At 48.8% G+C, this 22,780-nt stretch overlaps 1 protein-coding gene across 2 annotated transcripts in view; it reads left to right on the forward strand.

Annotated features, from left to right (window-relative positions):
• Hic2 (HIC ZBTB transcriptional repressor 2) overlaps positions 1-22,123 on the forward strand; it is a 31,490-nt gene extending 9,367 nt beyond the window's left edge. The window contains exons 2-4 of one of the 2 annotated variants that reach the window (XM_047562733.1): positions 13,386-13,594; positions 15,742-15,839; positions 17,503-22,123. In XM_047562733.1, coding sequence (XP_047418689.1) covers positions 15,814-15,839; positions 17,503-19,333 — 1,857 coding nt within the window. In that variant the 5' untranslated portion in view covers positions 13,386-13,594; positions 15,742-15,813 and the 3' untranslated portion in view covers positions 19,334-22,123. The remainder of the gene's footprint in view (positions 1-13,385; positions 13,595-15,741; positions 15,840-17,502) is intronic. The other variant, XM_047562732.1, reaches the window with a different exon arrangement.
• The last annotated feature ends 657 nt before the right edge of the window (positions 22,124-22,780 follow it).

Consider the following 22,780-nt stretch of genomic DNA (forward strand, 5'->3'; position numbering starts at 1 on the left):
TTATGTGCACCTGGAGAATTTGTTAGACATTTTCTCAGATGAAGTAAGTGAACCTGTCCTTGAAGGAAAATTGTTACCAATGAAAAATTTGAGCTTTCAAGGGAAAATGAGAATTTTGGAAAATATTATCTATCACTGTGAGCTTGGCACTCAGATTTCTCTCTGATAAGATGAGCAGTGATATTGACTCATGGAATTTCTTGGTGTTGTATGATGAAATATGACAACATTTGAAAGAAACTGATTAACTCAAGTCAGCCAGTATTTCCAAATGACCAGTGTTTGATGTCATAGAATCTTCGCTGAGCATGCTGAGCATGCCTATAATCCCAGCTACTGAGAAGTCTGAGACAAGAGGATTGCTTGAGGCCAGCCTTAGCAACATAAACTATCTGTCTCTAAGAAACATGGGACTGGGGATGTAGCTCAGTGATAGCATGCTTGCTTTGCCTAGCATGTGGGAAGTTCTGGGTTCTATTCCTAATACTGCCAAAAAAAAAAAAAAAAAAAAACAACTATGGATATGAGTTTTAAGAAATGATCACTCATCAAGCTTTAATGTAAAATCAAGGAAATAATAGTCACAACTATCTGAAAAGATTAAAATACTCCTTCCTTCATTCTGGGTAAGACCAGCTTTCTTTGTAAATTTTAGTCAAAACTACAGATCCTAGCAGACTCAGTACCCAGCAGATAAAGAGGATCCAGTGCTTCCATAAAGCCAGACATTAACAAGATTTTTAAAGGGTATAACAATGCCAGCCTTCTCACCAAGTTTATCATTTTTCTGGTATTGGAGATTTAACGTGTACCACTGGCTGCTGTACCACTGAGCTATATCCCCAACCTTTTTTAAAATTTTTAAAAAATTTGAGACAAGGTCTCACTAAATTTCTGAGGCTAACCTGAACTTGAGATCCTCCTGTCTCAGCCTCCTGAGTTGTTTGGAATCATAGGCATGTGCCATTGTGCTCAACTTTCAAAATAGTGTTTTGTTTTGTTTTTTTCCCATTAAAATGTTTAGGTTGATGTGAAATATATTTATTGTTGATAGTTTAAATCAAGTTATTTATTTTGGTACTGGGGATTGAATCCAGGGCTCTCTACTACTGAGCTGTATCCCCAGTTCTTTTATTTATTTTTAAAATTTTGAGACAGGGTCTTGCTATGTTGCTGAGGCTGAACTTAAACTTGTTTAGTCTCCAAGTTGCTGGGATTACAGGTGTGTGCCACAAGGCCTAGCTTAAATCAAGTGATTAAAAAAAGTTATCTTTTTTTTTTTTTCAGTATAGTAACTAGAACAGTGACATATAATCCACAGTTATATTGAAATCACATAATCAAAAGCTCTTTGGGAGCCCTGACTAATTTTTAAGAGTGTAAACAACACAGTTTTGTAATGGTGACAAGGGAGGGCACTGTGCCTCTTTATCATCTTTCATGTGTTATTTCATCTTTCTTCTCAGTCTTGGTTCTTCCTATTTGGCATTTGCTCACCTAACAAATACTTATGAGTACCTGCTGCATGCCCAGTGCTGCTGCTGGGGCTGGTTGGAACACAGTGTCCCTTAATTTGGGGGTGCTGTTCAGTGGGGATCAGGAATCAGGATGGACAGGAGAGGAGGTATGCAGACAGAAGCACCTTGGCAGCTAGTGCTGCTGTTATGTGAGGAGGGAGGAGAAAGGTAGGACCTGCTTGGAACAGGGAGGGACTGAGTGGGAAGGTCATCCTATCAGAGGGCACAGCCTGTAGGGTTCTTATAGGTGAGATTGTGGAAGGGTAAAGGTGGGTTTAGTGCCCTGCTGAGAACAACTCTGCATGCCAGGTCGGAGCATGGACTTTATCCCAGGCATCGGGAACCCATTTAAAACTTTTAAGCAGGGGGTGACTTGATCGTGTGTGAGAAGGACAACTTAGCGTTAATTGGGCTTCGAATGCCAATCAAACTCAGTGAGAGGGCTTGGCTGGAGTTACTGCAAAGGGGAGTTGTGTTCTAGACTTCGGTTGAGTTTTATTTTTTAATTTTTGTGGAGCTGGATTTTGAACTCAAGACTCACACACGCTCGACAGGCACTATACCACTGAGCCAAGTGTTCTAGACTTTGATATTTTCACTTAAAATAGCTCTGATTCTGCCCTAACTCCTTGTCCAGTCCTTGGGAGGATACCTAGGGTTTTCCTCTCCTGGGCAACTCTGTTAGGTGAGGTGCACCTGCTCTTCTGGTTATAGAAGGCTTGGCTTCTATTACTTTGTATTTATTAGGACAGAGTGATATTTTCTGGGTTATCTCCTGTGAGACCTGAGCCCTCCAAAACTTTCATCTGATCAAAACATCTCATCAAAACTCTCATTTCCCTAGTTCCTCAGTGCTGCGGTAACTGCTGTGCTTCCTGGGTCTCTGAATCAAGTAATCTCTTAGTTGGCAAGAGGGAGGTACTCTGGGAGGGTCCTCAGCTTTGTCTTCTTGGCTCCTACCTGAATCAGGAAGATCTCAACCCCACCTTCCCTTCTTTTAGGGCTTCTTCACAGAGCAGTCTCAGCTTCCTTAGTACACTTAGAGATTGATTTCTAAGAACTTATTTACAAAGATAGTGACTGGTGTAAAGTACACATATATACACACATCTTAAAGAATATAGGGATATAGGGGACTGAGGTTGTGGCTCAGTGGTGGAGCACTTGTCTGGCATGTGTGAAACACTGGGTTTGAGTCTCAGCATTGCATATAAATAAATAAATGTCCATTAACAACAACAACAACAAAACAACAACAACAACAAAAAAAATATATATATATATATAATTTAAAAGAATATAGGGATATAGGAAAAACGTACTATGCAGTTAATAGTGTCTCACTAAGCAGAACACCTTGGGTCCCCCATTGCCAAATAGCAGCCTTCCTGAGTTCCTTGGACACCCACATGGCACCGCTCCCTGAGCCATCCTGCCTCCCTCCAGAAGTCACCATGCTTTTGAATTGTGAATTAATTATTCCCTAGCTTTTCTTTTTTTTTTGTTTCCTGCCATCTGTCTGGATCCTGAAACACCAGGCAGCTTGTTTTGGCTGGGTTTGCACTCTGTGTATACTGAGCCAGAAGTACCCTTAGAGATTGACCTTGGTATGTTTGTGTCCATAGTTTCTTTGTTTCTTGCCCCAACTTCTAAAGGGTTCTGAGGTGGTGCCCTTCCACACATCATCGCATGTTCTACCAGCCAGTGACCATTTGGGGGATTTCAGCATTTTATTCTTGTTGCTTCTTGAGTAGTCTGCTTTTCACCTTTGAGCAGTGTTCCTCTTGGCAAACAAGTGCCTGTTTATTTTATAGTTTTTTTTTTTTTTTAATCTCTGAGCCTTGTTCCTTAATGCTTTTAGCATCCCTGAAGTACAATTTTAAAGTGCAGTGAAACTGCAAGCATTTTCCTCCAAATCTGAATGAATTCTGATTTTCTGGGTGAGCTCTAGTTACCTGCTATAGCCAGGTGAGGTGCTGGAAGGATCGAAAGTTCCACTCCAGCCTCAGCAACTTAGCAAGACCCTGTCTCAAAATAAAAAAAAGAACTGGGGATGTGACTCAGTGGTTAAGCACCCATGGGTTCTACCTGGATTCAGTCCCAGGTACCACCCCCCCAAAAAAAAAAAATTCAAGTTACCTGCTGGACAGGTGAGATCTCTGTAAATTATATCACCTGGGGGGTTTTCTGGCTTAGGATCATAGATTGTAATATTTTCAATAGCAGTTTCTTAATTTTTCCTTAAAAATTACTTTAAGGGCTGGGGATATAGCTCAGTTGGTAGAGTGCTTGCATCACAAGCACAAGGCCCTGGATTCAATCCATAGCCCGGCCAAAAAAAAAAAAAAAAATTACTTTGAAGCTGGGTGTGGTGTCACACACCTGTAATCCCAGTGACTTGGGAGGCCGAAGCAAGAGGATCGCAAGTTCAGAGTCAGTGTGAGCAACTTAATGAAACCCTAAACAATTTAGCAAGACCCTGTCTCAAAAAAACAAAAAAAACACAGGACTGGGGATGTTTCTCAGTAGTATAGCACCCCTGGGTTAAATCTCCAGCATCACCCCCAGAAAATTGCTTTCTAAAATTCTGAGGCTGGGACTGTAGCTTGATTGTAGAGTACCTGCCTAGTGTGCAGAAGGCCCTGGGTTTGATACCTAGCATCATCACAAGAAAAAAAAAAAGTGTTTAAAAACTAAACAAAAATAAGTCCAAGGGTATAAACCAGTGATAGAGTACTTGCCTTGCATGTGTGAGGCCCTGAGTTCAGTCACTAGTGCTGCATAAATAAAACTAGTGAATAAAAATGAAACTGATGCATGTCCAAGGTATCTCATAGATCCCCATTCCCACCCCCATTTGGACTAAAAAAAAACTGATTCCTGATCTTTGGTTGTACCTCCTGAGCCATTTTGAGGGACTAGTCACTTGGGTGGATTATCCTACAGGAACAAGTGAGCTGTTTCCTTCTCCCCAGCAAAGCAACTCCTTTATACTTTAATTTCCTGAGAGCCTTGCCCATTTTTGTCTTGGTTTCCTCTTTTTGATACACCTAGCCCACTACCTTGGGTACCCTCTTGAGACCCTTACTGGTTATTCTTCAGTGTCCTCTTTGAACAAGTTTTCTTTCCTTTCCTGGGCTTTCCTTTTAGGATTTGATTAACAACTGTCCCCTTTGAAAGTGTTAGACCTTAGGAAATTAAAAAAAAAACACATTGTCAAGTTGTTTTCATCTTTAGATAGCAGACCTGAGTCTGCCTCTAATAAGATTTTCAAGTGCTTTCTAGGTTTCCTTTGGGTTCCTGGCTAATCCTTTTGAGTTCTGGACTTTGCTATTTTGCCACTTTGCCAGCTGACTTGCAGTGTTCCACTTCCAGTATTGTGATTGGAGGTTCAGGGGAGGTCACAGTTTGGACTAGGTCTATGTGCTAAACAGGATCAAGTGAATCTCTGTCTCCCCTCTAGAAAGTTACTGTTTACTGCATGTCTGCAGTATATCCTATGGAAAAGGTGTACATAGTTTCAAGAATTTGTCATTTGAACAAGCTGATGTAACCAGCATCCAGGGGAGAAACAACCTCCCAATTCTGTGGTGTGCCCTTTCAGCCATTTTTTTTTTTTTTTTTTAATTTTTAAAATATTTGTTTAGTTGTCAGTGGACCTTTATTTATATGTGATGCTGAAAACTCAGTGCCTTACACATGCTAGGCAAGTGCTCTGCCACTGTGCCTAGCCCTCAGTTACTCTTGATGCTTCCTTCTCATGGGTACTGCTGGGTTAATGCTGCCTGCTTTTGAATAAATGTAAATGAAACACTACATGTACTTATTTTTGATCTGGCTTCTTTATTCAACAGTGTTTGAGAGGTTCATTTATGTCTAGTGTAGGTCAAACCGTATGAAATTAGCAACCAGCTGTTTTTTGGGGGATTTTTTGGTACCAGTGATTGAACTCAGGGGCATTCAACCACTGAGCCACATCCCCAGCCCTGTTTTGTATTTTATTTAGAGACAGGGTCTCACTGAGTTGCTTAGCACCTCTCTTTTTCTCTGAGGCTGCTTTGAACTTGCGATCCTCCTGCCTTAGCCTCCTAGGCTACTGGTATTGTAGGTGCCACCATGTGCGCCACCATGCTCAACTCAACCAGCTGTTTTTTGACTTCTACACAACAGATTCATGTGATTCGACCTAAACATTTGATCCTCTTCACTGGGCCATAGTTCTTTATAGTTTCAGGTTATAAGTATACCCTTTTTCCTGTGGGTAGGCATAGGAGTTGTTCTGACAGTGCGTTCTGGTAAACAGTTTCCATGAGCATGACTGCCTGTGGTTGGGTGAATATGCACACATTCCTGTTGGTGCATATCTAAGTAAGTTTTGGGGCCAAAAGATTTGCATGTTTTCAGCTTTAAAAGATACCATCCTGGGCTGGGGTTGTGGCTCAGTGGCAGAGTGCTTGCCTAGCATGTGCAAAGGCACTGGGTTTGATTCTCAGCACTGCATATAAATAAATAAAATAATGACCTATTGCCAACTTAAAAAGAAAAAGAAAGATACCATCCTAGGGTTTTCTAAGGTGCATGAGAATTCAGTATCCTCAGTGCCTGGCTGACATTTGGTTTAACCTGTCATTTTGTTGGGTTTTTGAAGTTCTTTTTCTTTCTGGAACAGTCCTGTCTCATTTTAAAATATCCCCCTTTTCTTACACATTGAATCTCCAGGGGCTAAGATGAAGGCCTTAGTTGGTAAGTCTGAATGGGGCCTGAGCATCCTTTCCTTCTCTTCTATTCCCTTCCCTTCCTTCTTTTCTTTCTTTGCCAGAAACTGAATCCAGGGCCTGAGAAGTGATTTTGACACCCAAACAAAAGATTCATGCCATCTCTGTCTATACTGTGTCCTGGGGCAGGGCAGCAGTTTCTAATGGTTTGCCTCAGAACTTTTGCCAGTCCTGGACAGCAATATGGATGAAGGGTTGTCAGCCTTCCTTTCTTGGGAGGACTCCTCTACTACAGAGGTGATTCTTGCTGGTTTTTGGATTTTGAAATGTTTTCTTTTATGAAGTAGTGGTGATAGAAGTTTTGTTTTTAATTCTTGCCATGGTTAGCTACCATGGTTGATTTTGAAACTGAAAAGTCAGTCTGGCTCCTGAAGCCGTGGGCTAGGTGGCTGCAGCTCTGTGACTCATCTGTGACATGTGCCTCCCTTTGGCACTCAGTTATCTCATTTAAAGGATGTCCCCAGGCAGGTGAGATGATCAGGATAGTCTCTTCCAGCTGGGTAGCTCAGGATTCTTGATGCCCTTTTAACTCCTTGTGGGTGGAATTCACCTAGTTACTCCTGCACTCTTTATATGATACACACACACACACACAAACACACAAACACAAACACACATACTTTTTTTTTAGTTGTTTGTTGATGAACTTTTATTTTTATGTGGTGCTGAGAATTGAACCCTGTGCCTCACACTTGCTAGGCAAGTACTCTACCACTTAACCACAACCCCAGCCTGTATGCCTGCTCTCTTTCTGCTTGTTCTCCCACCCCTGTGGAGTTGCTTCTTTCTCTCTCTCTCTTCCTTTTCTTTTATCTTTTTAGTGCTAGGAATCCAACCCAGGGCCTGATGCATGGTAGGCAAGTGCTTCACCATTAAGCTACACCCTCAGCCTATGGAGCCACTTCTGTGCCTACCATCTGTGTCTCTTCTCTGGCCAGGTTTGTCACCCTGAACCCCCCTCCCCCCACCCATGACCACTGTCCAGGCTCCACGGTGCCCGTGGTGCCAGGCTGGGCTGTCTCATGTTCCAGTTCTACCATTTATAGTCACCACCTGCTGGGCTTGTTGACATGGGAAGTGTGTCTTCCTTTTGAGACCTTTCTCCTTCCACTTGAAGTTCCTCAGTTTAGCACAATGTACTGATTGAAAAGCCCAGTGCATGTGCTGTTCGGCGCAGGGGCTGAATATCTGCTTTTTTTTTTTTTTTTGGGTACTAGAGATTGAACCTAGGGGTGCTCAGCCACTGAACCACATCCCTTGCCCTTTTTATATTTTATTTTGAGACAGGGTCTTTCTTAGTTTTTAGGGCCTTGCTGAGTTGCTGAGGCTGGCTTGTGATCCCTCTGTGTCAGTCTCTGGAGCCATTGGAATTACACTGTGCCTGGCAAACATCTGCATCGTCTCTCTCTTTTTCGTTCTTTGTGGTGTACGGAATAGAACCCAGGGGCTTGTTCGTACTAGATAAACACTCTACCTTTGTGCAATATCTCCAACCCAAGCATCTGCATTTCTGGAGAACTTCCATGTGCTGGTGCTACCCTAGGCCTTTGAGCCCTACCCACAAGCAAGAACAGGTAGGTTTGGGGCTGGAGAGGCCTCTTGCCTCCTGAATTCCCAGTTTCTCTTTGCATGGGAGGGATGGCAAGCCCCGCCCCGCCTCCCGTTTTGCTGTCCTCCTGGCCTCTCAGGGCTCCTGCTCTTTTGTCCCAGTGAGTCTTTTACCTGTAGCTCAGGTTCCTCCTGGGTAGGCAGGGCAATTGGGGACAGAGTTTGGAGGTAAGTCTGTTTTTATAATACTTACCATAATCTTAAATTATTACTCTGCTTTTTGAGCAGTGTTCACCTGCCCCTTCCCAGTAGCATCCACAGCCTCATCCTGGTCTTAGCACTGTGAGCCAGACTGGACCAGGCCTGGGACTGTTACTAGGAGAGTACAACGGGGTAAATCCAGCTGCAGGTCCCCCAAAACATTCTGGCCCTACTTCTCATTGTCTCCAAAGCTAGAAGTGCTAGGAGGAGAAGGAAGGGACAAGACTCTGCCTTTCAGGGAGGCAAGACTTAGGGGCCATAATGCCTGGTGTGGTGCAGCGCTTTGATCCAGGCCTTCCCTCACAGCTGTCCTTTTACCCTTTTCCTTATGGTGATGTTACCCAGAAGCTTCCTCACCTATGGAGGAAGAGTACATATGGGCATGTGGTTTTGGGGACCGGACAGGGCTCAGCCCCAAATAAACAGCACAGTCTCTAGTAGGGCTCTTAGGCATTTCAGGATGGGATTGGGGAAGTTATTGGACTCGGTTAGATGCCATCTTCCTCACTATAGACCTGAGGGTTAGAGAAAGCAGAGGCCAGCCCAGATTCCCATTACTGCATAGACTAATACAAGTCTGTGAACCCAATCGTTTATTTCATAGAAGCTGCAGCAGAGGGAGGGCTGGGCTCCTGGCATTCATGGAGCCTGTTGCTTTCCAGGACGGTCTGGGAGGAGAGCCAGGAGGGTTGGCCAGCATCCAGGTTCTGGCTAGATTACATGGCTGGGCTTGCCCAGAGCAATGAACCCCACCCACCACCAGCCCATACCTAGAGGGGCACAGCAGGAGGTCACCAAGGCTGGGGGTGTTCTCAGAGGAGCAACAGGTGGGGTCCCCAAAGCTGCATGATGGGAGTCCCTGCCTTGTTGCTTCTGGTAGAGGAGCTAAGCCTGTTCTCTCATTGAATTCAGGAGAATGCAGCCCAGGTAAGGCCCTGCTGTGGGTAGGTCGGCAGTACTGGAGATAGTAGGCAGCCACCCCCTCCTCTGAGCAGCTCACATATAGGCCTTCAGTGAGTGGCCTCCCTGGCCCTGCCAGGGAGTAAGGTGAAGGTAGGTTGACCTTTAGAGTCAGGCTGAGGCTCCTCACTCCACTACCTACTTGCTTTTGTCACCTTGGGCAAGTTTCTTAACCCCCAAGAACTTTTTCTTATCTGCAACTGGAGATGGAGATAAAGCTTTTCTTAGGCCTATGGGAGGCTTCATTGATACCAGATCTTTTCAACTCCTTCCCCCAGCAGCTCATCACTCATGGCAGATGAGATTGCCTAGGTCCTGGTGGAGAATGAGAATGGGCAAGGCTTCAAGGAGGGAAGGACTGTACGCCAGGGGTACAGGGAAAACAGTCTTGTGTTTTTGACTGGGCTGGTGTTGAATCTAATCCTGGTACTCTTCTGGATCCTGATCTACTTCATCCCTTCTAGGCAGTCTCTCCTGTGGCTTGGGAGGGGCTGCCCCTTGCAGCCACATCTATTAGCACCATACCTGGAATATGAGATGACCATTGTTGGGGGTTGGTGTTAGTCTGGGAACAGGACCAGTGCTGCCCTCAGATTCGGGTTTGGGGGCAGTGGTGGCATGTTCTGGGCCCTCTGTGACATTAGTCAGATGTGCTTAAGCCTCTGGGTTGTGTAATTTGTCTAGTGACTGTACTCTGCCCAGCAATGCCTTTCTGCCTAGTATGATGTGTCCCTTTCTACCTGGCATTGGTACTTCAAATGGTCAATGAGTGGCACTGCTCTTTCAGCTGTCTCAACACCAGCTGAAGGGTTCCTGTTTCTTAACTCTGTTTAGGCATTCCTCCTAAGGAATGAACCACCTGGGGGGAGGTTAAGGTAGAAATAGGTGTTTGCCATTTGCTTACTCTGAATGGGCTAGGTAGGAACTTTTTAAAAATCCCTCAGGCCTCCTACAGGAAGTGCCCTTCTGGGGGAAGTGAGGAATGGCTATAAGGGAGTAAAGGAGTGGGGTGGATGAGATGGTTCTTTGAAGGGCTGAGCATCAAGAAGGATCCCCTTCCCTGGCCTTTACCCTTTTCTTCAGGCCTCCTAATGGTGTGAGGCAGGAGGAATTCCAGTCCAGGTACCCGGGGTTGCCTCCAGGAGGGCTCATTCCTGCCTTCAGGGATCAAGCATTGAGTAGGAGAAGGGTGAGGAGTATCATGTGGCCTGAAACCACACCCTGAGTTTGATCCTCACCTTGGGCCAGGAGGTGGGCTTGGGGGTGTGCTCTTGTCCCAGAGGCAGGGCTGCCAGTTTGGTGTCCAGAGAGAACCACAGAAAGACCCAATAACTGGAGCAGTTATTGGAGTGCACAGCTTCTGGAAGCAAAGACTCTGGACAAGGTACGTGTTCAGACTTAGTTGGGGCAACAACCATTGGAATGGGGTTGGAGTTTTTGGTTTTGTGCTTAGGCAAGGATTGCTTTTGCTTTTAAAATCTCTTCTCCCATATCCTTGGAAAGATGTTAGGTCACAGCATGCTCTCTTGCTAGAAAAGTGTGGAAGTGGCCTGATTCAGCCTCCCCCTCCCCCATCACCAGTGACTGAGGCTACATGAACTGATAGGCCTGGACAGAGTTTGGGTCTTGTCTGCCATGGGATTATGGGTGGGTAAACCCCCAGTGGAGTGTCAGAACGCAGTGAGGTGAGTGTGGGAAGTCACAGGTCCTGTCCTCTGCTTTCCTCATTGGCCATTTGGATGGTATGTGTTTAGGATATGGGTATACAAATCAAAGAACATGGGGAAAAGTGGGATCTGAAGAATGTCCTGGGTCTGCACCCCACCCAAAAAGGCATAAACAGAAGATTATTTAGGAAAGTAGATATATATTCAAGAGAGAATACTGACTATCTCCAGAGGGAGAGACAGCCAGACCTGAGGCTTTTACTACCCTCAGAAAATGTACAAAGGGCCAGCCAGGGAGGAACTTGGAAGTATTGGGACCTCTCACTGCAGTGACTGCTCTGCCTGTGTGAGCTGCTTTCCTTGTACCCTTGGGCTTAGTGCCAGAAGCTGAACTGGTATCACTGGGTGGGCTTGGAAACCAGAGGTTGGAGGGGTTACCCATGTCCATCGCTGCACATGATTCAACTCAGGTCTTTTCCTTGTGTGGAGGTAAGAGGTGGATTGGAGGCTTGCCTGAACTGCATGAAGATGAGAGGGGTGTCTGCCTTGTCTCATGGGGAGGGCAATACATAGACTCCTAGGTTGCTGAGTCCAGTAGGGTCAAATGACAAAGTGCATGGAAAGGGCATATAGCAGCACCCACTAAAGGTTAGTTGGTGTTGTGTCTTAGAGGGAAGGAAGAAGAGGCATTGTCCTGAGTTGCTGATATGAGAATGTTATAAAAATCCCTCTTTTGGAAGCTGGTTGGGTTTTTTTGTTTTGTTTTTTTGGTTGGAGGGGGTACTGGGGATTGAACATGGGTACTCTACTACTGAGCTACATCCCCAGTCTTTTTTTATTTTTTGAGACATGTGTCTTACTAAGTTGACCAAGTTTGCCTTGAACTTGGTAATCCTCCCGTCTCATCCTCACAGGTTACCAGGATTATAGGCTTATGCCACCATGACCTGCCTTGACAAGCTTTGAGAGTGCATTTACCTCACCCAGTCTTCCAGCAAGATAGAGGTGCCCTTGACTGAAAAACTTCCTCCTCCCCAGTCCTCAGTTTGCCTCTCAGAATCTGCTTTTTTTGTGGGGAGGGGTACTGGGGACTGGGGAATGAACTCAGGGCACTTGACCACTGAGCCACATCCCTAACCTTACTTTGTATTTTATTTAGAGACAGGATCTCACTGAGTTGCTTAGCACCTGCTTTTGCTGAGGCTGGTTTTGAACTTGCGATCCTCTTGCCTCAACTTCCCGAGCTGCTGCAGGGATTATAGGCATGTGTCACTGCACCCAGCCAGAAGGTTTCTGACCAGGTTTTTTTTTTTTTTTTTCCTGTTCTAGAACTTGATATAAATGGAGTCAAGTTGTCTGTGTTTTTCTGTTTTGTATTTATAGTGCTGGGGATAAAACCCAGTGTATTGGGCATGCTACACAAGCACGCTACCACTGAGCCACATCCCTAACTCAAGTGAAGTGGTCTGTACTCTTCAGTGACACTTCTACTTTATCAGTGTCTGAGATTCATCCATGTTTATGCATTCATTCTGCCCCCCTTTTTTCTCTTTTCTTTTTAAAAAGTAATATGTACTTATTTACTTAATCCCAGTGCCTGGGGAGGTTGAAGCAGGAAGATTGAAAGTTTCAGGCCAGCCTCAGCAACTAATGAGACCGTGTCTTAAAATAAAAAGGGCTAGGGAGAAAACTTGATGGTAAAGTGCCCCTGGGTTCAGTGCCTGGTATCAGGGAGTAGGTAATACATGCTTATTTTAAATGTTGACTAATATAGAAATGAACCTTCAGTTGTTCCTGACTAATTAGTTTGACTTACAACTTCTTTTCTTAATTTTGTTGGTGCATTATAATTATATTAGTGGGATTTGTTGTTGCTGACAACAGTTTTCTGCTTTATGATGGTGCAAAAGTGATAAAAGCATTCAGTAGAAATTATGCTTCAGATTTTGAATTTTCATTTCCTGGGCTGTCAATAATGTGGTATATATGATCCCTCTCTCATAGTGCTGGGCAGGAACAAGAGCCATAGCTCCTAGTCTGCCTGGTAATCACAAAGGAAAACCACTGATGGTCTTCAGCGTTTTATGTTGCTAAATTGTTATGTTTGATAGTTTAGGTGGATTAAGTGCTTTTTAGATTTACGATATTTTTCACAATGGGTTTACTGGAATGTGACCCATCATAAGTCAAGATACATCTGTACAGACACACTAGTTTTTGTATAGTCTCGTTCCCCAGAGATAACCATATTTTGCAATTGGGGTGCATGCCCCAAGGTGGGACTTGCTGGGTTGGATGGGGCCAGGACTTCTAGAGTGGCTGCCTTATAGGAGGTGGACAGGAGTCTGTGGGTAGGGTTGTGGATTCTGGTGACTCCCTGGCTCAGCTGTATAGGCCTGGCTCCACCCAGTCATGTGCTGTCAGTGGCTTGAAAGACTAGGGCATCTCAGTGCTTTACCAGCCCTTGAGTCCTGGGCCTCCCCTCATCGTGGAGGATAGGCCTTCTACACTGTGGTATGGATGGGGAGGGGAGAAAAGGAGGGCAGGTGGGTAGTGACCATCCCACCAACAAGGTCATATATCTGATGTCTAATTGGGGTTCTGGGAAGGTAACACAAATCTTTTTGTTCTTTCCACCATACCTTCTATGTTCACAGGAGAGTGAACTGACTCATGCCTGCTGACGTCAGCCTGGCTAGGACCGACCCACAGTGGCAACCTGGAGTTGAGGGTTCCTAACCAAGGAGGCAGTTTCTGCGCCATTTCACCTCTTCCTGACCCTCTTGTAGGCACCCTGAGAGTTCTGTCCTTGGGAGGGACCAGGTGGCAGCCTTAGAGGAGTACCTGACCAGCTGTGAGATCCCAGGTCTGTTCTCCAACTGCCCCAGATCCTGGTCATCCTGGGAACCAGCATTCTGACCAGCAGTGGGTCTGGGCTGGATGTGCTATCCTTGGGGATGATAGGCTTACTGCCTAGGTCTGCTGCCAGAGGCTGCTAAGTGCCAGCCTGTCATCATCTCTGCCACCTGTGTGTGGCTTCTGCCAGCACAGGACACTAGCCTTTGTACTGAGTTTTTCCTGGGCTGGTGCTCATGGTCCTATTTCCAGGTCCTTGACATTCCCCCAGTCTATGGCCTTTCCATGAGAGCTGTTTGTGCTACTATGCCTGTTGGAGAGTGGGTAGAGTGGAGATCTCTGACTGTCTTCATTTGGGTTGGGAAGAAAAGAGCAATGCTTTGTAGATTCAGGGTATATAGCAGGGTGGTGTGTGGTCCCCTCTTAGGAGTTGAGGATATATTGTCTCTTGTAGATTCAGTGATGACCCAGACTGGCAGATTGGGAGGGCAGCATTGTGCTTGCTATGAGCTTTCAACAGGAGGGTGGCCCTGTGGAGGGCATTTCTAGTTGAGGATGCAGAAAAGGGTAGCCTTGCCCCTTTCTGCTAGGTTTCACAACTGACCCAGCCTAGGGTCCTGTGCTTCCCTAACTGGGAAACCTTATTCAGTCACTCAGCCTAACCTGGGTTAGTGAAGTACCTGGCAGAGCCAGGCAGCAGACACCTGTAGGGCATTCCCCCCCCCAAGGTGCTCAGGTACCCCTGAGTCCTATTTTGTCACTCCCTGCGCAATGTCTAGTAGCTGGCCTGACCTGCTAAGGATAGGTAACCCCTAGTTCACCTGGTGGGCAATGAGACAGAGGTTTCTGAATGTTGATTGGACTCTGACTGATCTCAGATATGAGGGAAACCAGCAAGGAGCAGGTTAACTGGCCCAGGCTGCATGTTGGGTGTTTAGCAGATTCAAATGCTATCTGTGACTTCCTGTCAGTCTTCAGGATCACTCTCACCAACCAGTGTTTTAATGGTTTCCACTCCCCTTCCAAGGCTGTGCTCTGCCGCTGTCCTACTCTTGGGTAAGGGGCCCAGCCCCAGTCCTCATTCAACAGAGTTCTTGGCCCTCAGACCTCTGTATCTTCAGAGCTGGTTCTGTTACCCTCAGGGCCTTTGGGATCCTGGGCCAACCTTATTCTTCTCCCACCAGTCCCCCTCCCCCTTAAATGGGAGCTGCACCAGGGGCTGGAGAGACAGCTGGTAGCCTGAAGCCTAGCCTCCTGCCTGAGGCCGGCACCCCGGGTCTGGTCACATTCCTGAGGGACCTGCTGAGCCTCCCTGGCCCTGGGGGTGTGGTGGGGGGAAGGGCAGGCAGGAATGGGCTCCAGACTGTTGCAGGCCCCCTCCCCCACCCCTGGCTCCATTCCAAGAGAGCCCAGCCTGGCCTGTGTGGGGTGCAGGGACTCAGAACCTCAGGATCCGTTTCCTGCAGGACCCAGAGCTCTGAAGGAGAGAGGGAGTCCAGTCTTACTGACTGCAGCTTCCAGCCTCTTTGGCAGGGTGCTGGTATTGAAAGGTTGAGCCTAAGACTGGGGCAATCCCTCAGGCAGCAAAACCTCTTGAGAGGGAAGGCCATGTGGTCAGGCTGGACATGAGGGGCTGGGCCTTCTAGGCCCAGAGTGGGCTGAGAGCACATCTGAGAGAGAAGGAGGCAGGGGAGCCAGAAGCGGTTGAGACTGGTTCTTATAAATAGCCCTTGCACAAGTGGCTCCAATTTTGACCTTTTGTTATGTAAATGTGACCAGCCTGGGAAGGGCCTTGCCCAAGCCTCCTGCCACTTCATCTGCTTGCCTGGAATTGTGTGCCTGCCACCAGTGTCCCCAGGTCTAGGTGGCCCCTGGGGTATCCTAAATTTCTAGCATAAGTGTATTGGTGGGTAATTAGTGCCCACCCTAGCTTCTCAGATCTGATCTTGAACTTCTCAACCTTCCTGCCACTGGGTATGACTACAGGGCACTCTGGCCACTGTCCTGCTTGACTGTTCCTGGGTGTTCTAGCCAAAGACATCCTCCAGACCTTTCTGACAGTGAAGGATTCAGGGACACCAGTTGCCTCTCCTTCATAATCCCTTTGTTCTTCCCTTCCCTTGCTGATGCCTGAATAATTATCTGTCTTCTCCCCAGATGACCAGGCATTGATGCACCCCCAGGAAGTCCACGCACTCAAGGAGGCCACCCCCGCTGGCTGCTGCTCACATGGTTTCTGGGCCCCTGGCACTCCGGTAGGCTGAAGTGGAGGCCTGGGGAAGGGAGAATAGCACCTGTTTTTTGTCCTCGGGTTTTCTGGGCAGCTTATACAGCCCTGCAGAGCTTGACCTCTGTTCTGGCCTTGAAGTCTTTTGTGTGCATGCAGCCTGGGGCCCACTGCCCAGGATGGGGAGTTGTTGTGAATGTGTGAGCTCTTCTGCCCTTTGCTTGTTTCCTTGCGAAGTTTGGGGCACGAGGTATCCTGAGGCCTGTCAAAACTGACACTGGCTTTGCCCTAGGGCCCAGTGTGGAAGGTATGTAGGCCCTGAGCTGTTTGTCTCTGCCTAGTAGGTTAGGGGAACAAGGAGTGGAGGAGTTGTTTCCTGACATCTCCAGCCTCTGAACACCCCTCTGAGCTGCTTCAGCTTGAGCTAGCTGAATCTAGGTGAGGAGCAGATTGAGCCTCTGGCAGGTGCTTGCTGTGAGGCTCTTGAGTGCTTTTTGGGGCACTAACACTCATGTTCACTCACAGTGAGCTCTGAATCTTTGGGATATATGCAATTATCTATAAATAAGGGCAGGTGTGGATCTGGGAAGAGCAATGTGTCATGGGAGGGGAAGACAGGGTGTGAAGGGCATGACTGCTTCCAGGGCTCTGCTCTGTGGGAGACATCCTTGTCCTTGTTTTCTCTGTGGGGTGCCTTGCTTGGCAGAGGACTACTTAGTACAGGTTGGGAGTCTGGTTGGACTCCATGGGCACATTACTGCACCAGTGGGCTGGTAAGTTCCTGTGGAGACTAGAAGCATCTGTGTGTTTATTACTTAATGACCTCAATTAGTGTCTGTGCCAGCCTGTCTGGCAGGGGCCAGCTGGCTTCCTTTCCCAGGCCCAGACAGCCATAGCCCTTCCTAGAAAGGGTGCAGGGTTCAGGGGTTGTGGGGAGTGCCTTAGTACTTACCTCAACAAGGTCCTCCTCAGTGGAGGTGGGCTCTGCAAAGACCATAAGCCATGGGAAAGGTGTAGTGGTGGTGGTGGTAGGGAGCAGGATTGGTACTCTTAGCACATTGGAAAGCATGGACCACCTCTAAGAGGTGCCCCAGTGTAGAGCAGAGGTTGCAGACCAGCAGATGTGTTCGATTTGGCCCACACAGTATTTTTTCAAAGAACTTTCTTTTAGTAGAGGGAGATGATGTATGAAAATCTGAATTTCTAACTTGTCTGGAAAGTTGAGACTGGCCCTGTGGTCCTGCGTGCCCAGGAGGGATGGGTCTGTTCCGAGGGTTCTAACTCCTCTAGAGAGGCCTCTGCTCCTCAAATCCATAGCCACCTGCTTGTTCATGTGGACCTGTGATTGAGTTCTTTTAGTGTGGAGGCAGTAACCCATGTTGTAAAGTCAAATTCAGATCCCAGTTTTTCTGATTGGCACCCTCCTTGCTTCATTTTCTCATCAGTGCAAATAGCTTTGGGGGGATGCTCTGTCCTTTCTCAAATAGCTTAAGTCCTTGGTGAGGTGATCTGTATGTACAGTACCTGCACACAGCAGGAGTGTGAGTTTCTTCTCTGTGGCTAAAGGGGTGAGACTGAGTGCAGGTCCCAGCTTCCTGGTCAGTGCAGAATTCCTTGAGTGCCATCCAGAGCTCCACTGTGCCCTTGGACCCTGGAGTGAGTTAACATGTGATGCCTGTTCTTGCCTACAGGTGGTGTGCGTGGGCAGGGCGCGGGGACATGGGGCCCGACATGGAGCTGCCCAGCCACTCAAAGCAGCTCCTGCTACAGCTGAACCAGCAGAGGACCAAGGGCTTCCTGTGTGACGTCATCATCATGGTGGAGAACTCAATTTTCCGGGCCCATAAGAATGTTCTGGCTGCCAGTAGCATCTACTTCAAATCCCTGGTCCTGCACGACAACCTCATTAATCTGGACACAGACATGGTCAGCTCCACCGTGTTCCAGCAGATCCTGGACTTCATCTACACAGGCAAGCTGCTGCCCAGTGACCAGCCGGCCGAGCCCAACTTCAGCACTCTCCTTACTGCTGCCAGCTACCTCCAGCTGCCGGAGTTGGCGGCCCTCTGCCGTCGCAAACTCAAGCGAGCTGGCAAGCCCTTTGGCTCTGGACGGGTTGGGGCTGCTGGTATGGGGCGACCACCCCGTAGCCAGCGTCTGTCCACAGCTTCTGTTATCCAGGCTCGGTATCCAGGGCTTGCGGACGGGCGTAAGGGAACCCACACCCACCAGGAGCTCCCACCAGCCAAAGGCTCAGATGATGAGCTCTTCCTCAGTGGCTCCACCCAGGAGAGCACACATAGCCTGGGCCGGGGTGTCTGTCCAGCCAGTGGGGAGGTGGGCCTGGGGGGCTGCAGCAGCAGCACCAATGGGAGCAGTGGGGGCTGTGAACAGGAGCTGGGTCTGGACCTATCCAAGAAGAGCCCACCCCTGCCTCCCACAACTCCCGGACCCCACCTCACCCCTGATGATCCTGCCCAGCTGAGCGACAGTCAGCATGGCTCGCCACCTTCAGCCTCCGCCCCTCCCATTGCCAACAGTGCCTCTTATGCTGAGCTGGGGGGCACCCCTGATGAGTCCATGGATCTGGAGGGGGCTGAGGACAACCACCTGAGCCTGCTGGAGGGGTCAGGTGGGCAGCCTCGGAAGAGCCTCCGGCATTCATCCCGCAAGAAGGAATGGAGCAAGAAGGATCCTGTGGCTGGCTCCCCCTTTGAGCGGAGAGAAGCAGGGCCCAAGGGTCCCTGCCCTGGGGAAGAGAGTGAGGGGCTTGGGGACAGGGTTCCTAATGGCATTCTGGCTGGCAGTGTTGGTGGAGGTGGCCCCAGTGGGCCCTATGGGGAGCCCCCATACCCTTGCAAGGAAGAGGAGGAGAATGGCAAGGACGGAAGTGAGGACAGTGGGCAGAGTGGTAGCGAGGGGGGCAGTGGCCACCCTGGTGCCCATTACATGTATCGGCAAGAGGGCTATGAGACAGTGTCATATGGGGACAACCTTTATGTGTGCATCCCTTGCGCCAAGGGCTTCCCCAGCTCCGAGCAGCTCAATGCCCATGTAGAGACACACACCGAGGAGGAACTGTTTATCAAGGAGGAAGGAGCCTATGAGACAGGCAGTGGGGGTGCTGAGGAGGAGGCAGAGGACCTGTCAGCGCCCAGCGCAGCCTATGCTGCTGAACCTCGGCCCTTTAAGTGTTCTGTCTGCGAGAAGACTTATAAGGACCCGGCCACTCTACGGCAGCATGAGAAGACACACTGGCTGACGCGGCCCTTCCCCTGCAACATCTGTGGCAAGATGTTCACACAGCGCGGCACCATGACACGCCACATGCGAAGCCACCTGGGCCTGAAGCCCTTTGCCTGTGACGAGTGTGGCATGCGCTTCACCCGCCAGTACCGCCTCACTGAGCACATGCGTGTGCACTCGGGTGAGAAGCCATATGAGTGCCAGCTCTGTGGGGGCAAGTTCACCCAGCAGCGTAACCTCATCAGCCACCTACGCATGCACACCTCCCCCTCCTAGAAGCCAAAGACCCGCGGGCACCCTCTGCAGACTCGCCACTTGGGAACCCACGGAAGAAGCAAAGAGGCACGGCAGGAGGGGCTGGGACCCTGAGGTCCAGTGGGAGGCTCCTGTCAGCTCCACTGGCCCAGCCTCCCCACACCCAGAGCTTTAATCTACAGTCTGTACCAAGGGAAGCCAAGAGGAGAGAAGCCTGCAGGCTCAGTCCCCTGTGTGTGGTGCTGGTGACCATTCTACCTCCCTGTCCCATCCAGGTTGCCAGCTCCCTGCAGGGGCTTCTGCAGAACCAGTGGGAGTGGGTCACATGGGTCTCACTGAGACCTGGTCCCTTTCCTGTAGGCTGGGTTGGAGAAGGAGTGTGGGGGGGGGGGTCCCACTCCATGCTGGTGGGGGACAAGGCTGCCTGTGGCCGGGGTGGTGTCTGGAGGAGGCCCTCCAAGCAGGGACTGTGTCTGTTTGTGTGTACACGTGTGCTTGTGTCTGTGTGTGGGCGCATGTGACCCTGGTGCTGGGGAGCAGGTGCTGGAAGGACAGTTTCTCCTTCCCTCCTTGAGCCAGGGCAGCACTGCTCATTGGCGTTGGGATAGTCAGGGTGACCCCACCGCCTACCTCTCTACAACTAAAGAGCCCTCTGGGCCCATGTTGCTGTTATTCCTACTGATCTGTTCCTTTTTTTTTTTTTTTTTTTTTTTTAATTTCAAATTTTGTTTTTTAAACCAAAACAAACAATAGTTTATTTTCTTCCTGCCCCTTTGGGGCTGAGCCTGGGTCTGCAGACTGAATGTAATTGGGGCAGCTGCCCCTCCCCATTGTCCTCCCCTAGCCCTGGTGGGCACTGTGGGACACATCAGTGAGCCCACCTCTTCAGGCCTCAGAAGCTCTTTTTGCCTAAAGGCTTCCCTGGTTCTCAGTTCTATCTGGGCCACCTCAGGAGTGCTTGCTTTTCCTATAGTTTCTGAGGAATATTCTTTGTCTAGAGGTACTTGTTTTTTTATTAAGAGAAACCCCCATGTAACATTTATGGGACTGTTGGAACTGGAAGATTCGGGGGGTGGGGGGAGACTGGATTCGCTGCCAGGGCGTTGGTACTCTCGTTTTTCATTTCAGTGTGTGTGCGAGTGTGTGGTATGTGCAGCGTGTATGGACAGATGTTTCACTTTCTTTCCTCACTGAACAAGGTGGAGAGACTTCTGACCTTTCTGACCTTTTGCTACCTCTTGAATTCATGACAACAGTACGTTGGTGACTGGCAGTTGAGGCCCAGATCTTCTGTTTTCCTCCAGTGGAAGTGAGTTGGGCTCGGGCTGGCCCGAGTGTCCCTCCTGGGTCCCCGTGCTCTCTGAAGGGGCACCTGCTGCTCACTGGGCCTCGTGAGAAATATGAGCTGCTCACAAGGGGCAGGCACCCAAGGCACCAGGCTCCTGAGCAACATAGGAGCTTAAAGGAGGAAGCAGCTCTGAGCAGTTCCCTGCCAGGGCCAGGATGAGGCGGAAGTGAGCCCCCACCCATCCTGTCCCCTGGCCTTTAGCTTGGGAGAGCAGCAGCCCCCTGCCTAGCCAGTGAGGTGTGAGGAGGAGCTGACCAAAGCCCTGGGGAACAGGATTAGCACTTCTCAAGCAATCCTGGCCCCCAGCCACCTGTGAGAGACTTGCCACCACTGATGGGCTCAGCCCTTTCTGGAGTCCCACTCTTTGCTTCTCAACACAGATTTCTCAGCCAGCCTCAGAAAGACACTTCCATGGGCCCTGAGCCAGGCTCAAGGCCAGACCAAGGTCACCATGTTCTGTCTTATGTCCTTGGCTAACTGGAGCCACAGGACTGGGCCAGCAGGCTTTATATTCATTTGCTTCATTTCTTGTCAGTGTTTCTTTTGATTTTAAGTTCAGACCAAAAAACTCCAGAGTCATCCCCTACCCCAACCCTCTAGAGATCCTCCCCTCCAGCTGAAAACAGCCTGAGTTCAGGGACCCAAGTGGCAAACAGTGTGTTCTTGGGAGTGAGGGAGCTCTGGCCACATAAAGGCTCCTGGCTGAGCCCCCATTGTGGTGCCTCCAGTCCTGAGCTTATTCCACTTCCCTCTGGATGGGAGACAGAGAACTGGACCCTAGGTCTCAGTTCTAGCAAGTCAGGCTGAACACCTGAGTGGAGGAGACCCCTGGGCTCCAGCTCACCCAGGGAGGAAGCAGGGCCCTACCAGACTCCCTGCTCTTTTACCCCACCCCAACCTCTCAGCACTTAAGCCACACGACACAAAGTCTGTACCGCCCGGGAATTGTGCACGCGCCTGGCCTCCTGCATGGCCTCCTGGGCCGTGGGCAGCTGCATTTGTGAGGTGACTCGAAAGTAGGTGATTCCTCTGCAGAACTTCAGGGACTGGGAGCAAAGCCCTCTCACTCAACAATGTCTGTGCGACATAGTATTGTACCCACCTTAGTATTGTATCAAGCCTTTTCTGTATTTTAATGAGAAAGCAAAACACTAGTTTCCTATTTAAGATTTTAAGGGTTTGTGGGGCGGGGTGGGGTTGACACAACACTTAGTTTTGTTTTCTTTTCCTTTGATTCCATGTTGGGTGCGTGCCTGTGAGTGTGTGTGTGGAGATGTTAAGAGCCTCACAAGGAAATTAGGCCGTAGGAGGCCAAGGCGGCTTACAGTTCTCTGCTTTAGTCACTTAATTCCTGAATGTTTCGGAGAAACAGGAAACAGAAAATAGCAGATGTCAATGTCAAGTAGGAAAGAAGAGAAAAAAGGAAAAAAAAAAAAAAAAAGAAAAAAAAAAAAAAGGAAAGCTCATACCCAAATTCACAAAACCTATTTTTTAAACCAAAGCACATTTTGAATGAGTATGGAACCTCAATGGGCTCAGAAAAAAAGATGCTAATATATTTATCTCATTGTTTACATAAACTTTTACAGTTTCAGACCTCAGCAGCTGTAAGGCCAGTCCCAGGGAATCCTCATCTTCTGTTGGGGGTCCTTCTGAGTCAGCCCTGGAATGGCTCATGGGCACAGAGGGGCTGGAGAAGGGGCTAGAAGCCTCTCTGGGATCCACCTGAGCCTTCATCCCCATTCCTGGGGCCTCTCCAAGCCCAGCTGGCACCAAAGAGCTTGGGCCAGTGCTGATCAGCTCCCAGGACCTCCTGGCCAGGACCTCCATGGTCCTGGCTAGCTGGCCAGCAGTGGGTGGCCATCGGCTCTGGCGACAGGACCTGAGTCTGGGTTTGGGCCCCAGGGTGGTGGTGAGCTCCCCCTGCCAGTGATGCTTGGGGGTGAATTTATGTGAAGGTCTCACTCAAGCCAAAAAGCAGAGACCTTTGCACAGCTCAGTTGACTCCACTGGGCCCCCATCCCCACACCAGGCAGGGGAAGAGGCTGATTGGGCCTGGTCCTTACAACACAGACGGTGCAAACACTCTTAACAGTGTTGTTTTTGTATCAATATGTTTG

Source organism: Sciurus carolinensis, chromosome 8, assembly GCF_902686445.1.
Source record: "Sciurus carolinensis chromosome 8, mSciCar1.2, whole genome shotgun sequence".
NCBI lineage: Eukaryota > Metazoa > Chordata > Mammalia > Rodentia > Sciuridae > Sciurus > Sciurus carolinensis.